The sequence below is a fragment of the Ceratotherium simum genome, chromosome 14 (genome assembly GCF_057802395.1).
Source record: "Ceratotherium simum simum isolate JZ-2026a chromosome 14, ASM5780239v1, whole genome shotgun sequence".
Lineage (NCBI taxonomy): Eukaryota > Metazoa > Chordata > Mammalia > Perissodactyla > Rhinocerotidae > Ceratotherium > Ceratotherium simum.
The window spans coordinates 47,785,184-47,790,299 of record NC_141913.1 but is presented as its reverse complement, the minus strand read 5'-3'; the positions used below and the strand labels follow the sequence as shown (position 1 = coordinate 47,790,299).

Below are 5,116 nucleotides of genomic sequence, written 5' to 3'. Positions count from 1 at the left end.
AATCCCCCCGGGAGGAGAGCAAGCATGCTAATGATATATGCATCGCACATAGTCGCATGCTACCAGACAGTGCCAGCGGAAGCACAACCCCACCTCTACATGCCATGACTGAAGACACACCCCCTCCGCCATCCTGATAAAAACTCAACACAGTGTGGCTCTTCGGGAAGCCAGTTGCCTCTCTCCCTCTCCTTTCTTGCCTTTTCGTGGTTGGCTCTCTTGTGCACAAGCTAATAAATTTTCTATCATCTCACTCTTGCTCTTTCTTGATTTCTATCCTGGGGGACAACAAGAACCCAGGATGCTGGCAACACGATGATGGCGTATGCACACGTCCAAACTCATTAAAATCTCTACATTAAATATGCACATTTTTTGTATATCAATTATATCTCAGTAAAGGTTAAAAAACTGAGTGTTTAATTATTGATCTTTTTCTTTCTGAGTTCAGAGTAAACATAGCTTAAATTAATGCTGTCTGGTTTTTAAATATTGTGAATGAAAATAAAACTTTTCCAGCTATAATAACAGAAACCACAATGGAGAAATATCAGATATCAGTACCTAAGAAATGAACCCCTTCTTGAACCCTTTGGTAAATTGTAGCTACCTACATAGTTCTTCCATCCGTAGCATAGTCTACCTGTATTATCAAATATTCTCTTTGTGTTTCAGGTATTTTAAATTGAAGCGTTACTGCCTGGATTCTTAATCAAAGAAACTGAGAGAGTAAATAAATTCAACATCCTAGCCGAAAAGTTTGTGTATCTGTTTCAGGGACACACGCAGAGACACATACACACACACACACACACAGACACACACCTCTTTTAAGTAGGAATAAGCCTGGGTGCCTCAAGATGGCTCATTGTGATATCAAAGAATGTCCTCTATGGACCAAATTGTCTTCCTGGAAAACTTGAAAAGGCACAGTCAGTCTCTCTCATTCTGCTTGCTTCCCGATTCCCCCAAGCTTCTGCATCTGAATCAGTGTTGCCCTGCAGTTTGTGTCTCTGGAACATCACCGTTGTCTCACAGACTTCCACGGCACTGGGATTGGTCGGAAGGAAGCAGAGGAGGGGCCACTCTGAGCATTTTTTTCCCCTCCACACACCATAAAATCGGCAGCAGCTCCTAACACTCAAAGCAACGCTTCAGGTTGGGAACTAATACCTCTGAGCGGCAGCTGAAGGGAGCATGTGCACACAGATTCGTCTCCCGTGGCACAGCAGCTCCTAGGAAAATTACTTTGAAAAGACCTGAATGCATAAGACTAAAGTTAAAGTAGAAGAGAGAACGAAAAAGCAAACAGCAGACTCTTTCGACTGAGAATGAGCATTTTGAAGGCTAAGATTTGAAAGTAGTGGTGATCAGAGCAATACCTGAAAGAGACTAAGAACTCCATTTCAAGCTTCTCAGCATGTGACATTTACTCACCACAGGCATGCCAATCTTAGCCTCATAACTTTCAGCCAGATAAAGACGTGGAGAAAATCACTGTGGCTACCTGACCCAGGAGGTTGAATCAATTCAGAGGGGATTTGAATCCACTTGGCACAGGATGAACTCTACTCATCGCCATGGAATGCACACTTCTCTCCACTTCTGGAACCGCAGCACCTACGGACTGCACAGCAATGCCAGCGAGCCCCTTGGAAAAGGCTACTCTGACGGAGGGTGCTACGAGCAACTTTTTGTCTCTCCTGAGGTGTTTGTGACTCTGGGTGTCATCAGCTTGTTGGAGAATATTCTGGTGATTGTGGCAATAGCCAAGAACAAGAATCTGCATTCGCCCATGTACTTTTTCATCTGTAGCCTGGCTGTGGCTGATATGTTGGTGAGCGTTTCAAACGGATCAGAAACCATTGTCATCACCCTGTTAAACAGTACAGATACGGACGCACAGAGTTTCACAGTGAATATTGATAATGTCATTGACTCAGTGATCTGTAGCTCCTTGCTTGCATCAATTTGCAGCCTGCTTTCAATTGCAGTGGACAGGTATTTTACTATCTTTTATGCTCTCCAGTACCATAACATTATGACTGTTAAGCGGGTTGGGATCATCATAAGTTGTATCTGGGCGGCTTGCACGGTTTCGGGCATTTTGTTCATCATTTACTCAGATAGCAGTGCTGTTATCATCTGCCTCATCACCATGTTCTTCACCATGCTGGCTCTCATGGCTTCTCTCTATGTCCACATGTTCCTCATGGCCAGACTTCACATTAAGAGGATCGCTGTCCTCCCAGGCACAGGCACCATCCGCCAAGGTGCCAACATGAAGGGGGCGATAACCTTGACCATATTGATTGGAGTCTTTGTGGTCTGCTGGGCCCCATTCTTCCTCCACTTAATATTCTACATCTCTTGTCCCCAGAATCCATACTGTGTGTGCTTCATGTCTCACTTTAACTTGTATCTCATACTGATCATGTGTAACTCCATCATTGATCCTCTGATATACGCACTCCGGAGCCAAGAACTCAGGAAAACCTTCAAAGAGATCATCTGTTGCTACCCTCTAGGAGGCCTTTGTGATTTGTCCAGCAGATACTAAATGGGGACAGAGGAGATGCTAAAAACATGCATAAGAGACTCTTTCGTTCTTATACAACCTGAACAGTGTGCTTCAGCAAGTTTTTCCTTGTGTGTAGGGCACTGGTTGAAAACATCTATTGTATAAATTTAAGTTTATGATTTTTCATATGAAAAATGCCCAGTCTGTATATTTTTAATGTCATGCTACGTTTTGGCTGTAAAATGTTAATCCATCTTATAGGTTGTAGGCACTATGCATTTACAAAAAAGTAAAAGGTCCTTATTAAAAGCTTAACAATGTCTCTTTCTTGTTATTCATAAAGATTTGACACTTTGCTTGTTTTAGGAACACGGAAATCACAGTCTCATTAAATATGTTCTAATAAATGGTTTCCTACATTACACTATACAACATTAAAGTTAAGGATTTGATTCTAGCATTTAAGGGGGAAATATTGAAGAATAGATGTTTAATCATTAAGAAAATCAGCTGAAATTTCAAGTAATTTAATAAAACTTGTTCATTCTCCCTATATAGAGGTAGAAATGAAGCTCCTATTGAGAGAAAAGGAGCTACTGAAAAAAAAAGTGAGATTTTGAGTCAGAAAACTGTATGTGTTTCTCAAAGACAGACATTAATTTGCCCAAGCAAACAGTCTGATATTCCATGCAAGCAATTCAGTTTGGGAGGACAAAATAGCAGCTATGGGGATTCAAGTGCTCTGGAAAACCTAAGTTAACATGTCAGGCTAAACTTCCTGATAGCAAACTATTTCCAACCATCATTAACAAGAAGAGAAAATAAGGTCTTTCTGCCCCTTTAACCAGGGACCCAGCGTCTGCTGAAATGTCCAGAAACGGTGATGCTGCCCTGAGAGATTCAGCTTCCAATCTCTAGAGAACTATACGATTAGTCATCAGCTCTTTGACTTTTCACATGGAAGTGATTGCTGTTTATTTATTGCTTATTTTTTGAACTGGAGTTTAAGTATTCATTATCATGGATTTTAACTTTAAAAACCAAATCTATAGCACAAGTATTTTTAGGTAATATTTGTAAATATCTAAAGTAAGGGAACCTCTGATGCTGGGACATTATAAGCAGGAAAGAAGGCACTTAACCCCAGAGGACATCATGACGTAAATTAACCTTCCACAACCACATTTTGGACAGTGTAAATATTTGTTTTGCTCCAAAATAATCCCATAGATTTGGCCACTGAGCAATAAAATCTGTACTTTCCAATTTGTGTGTACTTTAAAATTAAGAGAGAGAAAATACATTAGGCTGAGGATTACCAGTAAACTAGCCTTTGATTTAATTTATAGTGTCTTCAAAAGCTCATGGGCAGAAATAATACCTGAAGGTACTTCTTCACTCAAATCTAAATGTGTTAGATGTTAACAAGAAGTCCTGGGAAACACTTTGAGCATTCTTGTGGAAACATCCCATTGAAGTCTGATGGCGACGTTAAAGTTTACAAATGAAAGGTGATGCTAAAGCTTGATTCACTGCAATTCCTCTATTTTGATACAACAATGAGTGTGAGGATTTAAATATAGACGAATATAACAGTCAGAGCCCGCAGCTGCAGCAGGACACAGTTGGTGTTTTTGTCTTTGCTACTATTCCTGTCCATTCTTGCACGTAGTGATTGTGAGAAATCTCAGGGACTGGAGACACGGAAAAGAGAGCTTTAAGTATGCCCCATCTTCTGTGGTGGCTGTCCTTCCAGTCTATTCTGTTTCTCCCTCAAGTGTCATCTCAGATGCTGCTTTATCCATTTAGAACCAGCCCACTTCTCTCACTGGAAGGAAATTCAGCTCTTTCAACTTCACGTTTGCACCTCCTCCTGGAGCAGTTTACCGTGTTAGGGTGAGTGTTGGTCATCAACCTTCCCTGCCTCGCCAGCCTCTCCTACATGCCCAGGGCACAGCGTTAGGCTTCAGTTGCTCTAAGTGCTAAGACTGTGTCTTACTCATTTTTCCTGTTCTCCAAACATTCCTCTATTATGTTACTTCTTTCTCCAGTAAAAAAAAAAAAATTCTGCCACAGGGACACATTATTGTCACCCAAAGTCCATAGTTTACGTCAGAGTTCACTCATGGTATTGTACATTCTATGTGTTTTGACCAGTGTATAATGACATGAATCTACCTTTATAGTATCATACAGAATAGTTTCACTGCCTTTAAAATCTTCTATATTCTGCTTTTTCATCCCCCCTTCCCTCTAACACCTGGCAACCACTTATCCTTTTACCTTCTCCACAGTTTTGCCTTTTCCAGAATGTCACATAGTTGGTATCATACAGTATATAACCTTCTCAGATTGCCTTCTTTCACTTGGTAATGTGCATTTAAGATTTCTCCATGTCTTTTCGTGGCTTAGGTAGCTCATTTCTTTTTAGTGCTGAATAATATTCCATTGTATCGATGTAACACAGTTTATTTATCCATTCACCTACTGAAGAACATCTTGGTTGCTTCCAAATTTGGGCAATTATGAATAAAGCTGTTATAAACATTTTCGTGTGGACATAAGTCTTCAGCTCATACTAAGGAGTGGGAATTA

General features: G+C 40.6%; 1 protein-coding gene across 1 annotated transcript; it reads left to right on the top strand.

The window, feature by feature from the left end:
* Positions 1-1,561: 1,561 nt before the first annotated feature.
* On the top strand, positions 1,562-2,560 carry MC4R (melanocortin 4 receptor). Its single transcript, XM_004422594.3, has one exon. It carries the CDS (start codon positions 1,562-1,564, stop codon positions 2,558-2,560), a length of 999 nt encoding a protein of 332 aa, XP_004422651.1.
* The last annotated feature ends 2,556 nt before the right edge of the window (positions 2,561-5,116 follow it).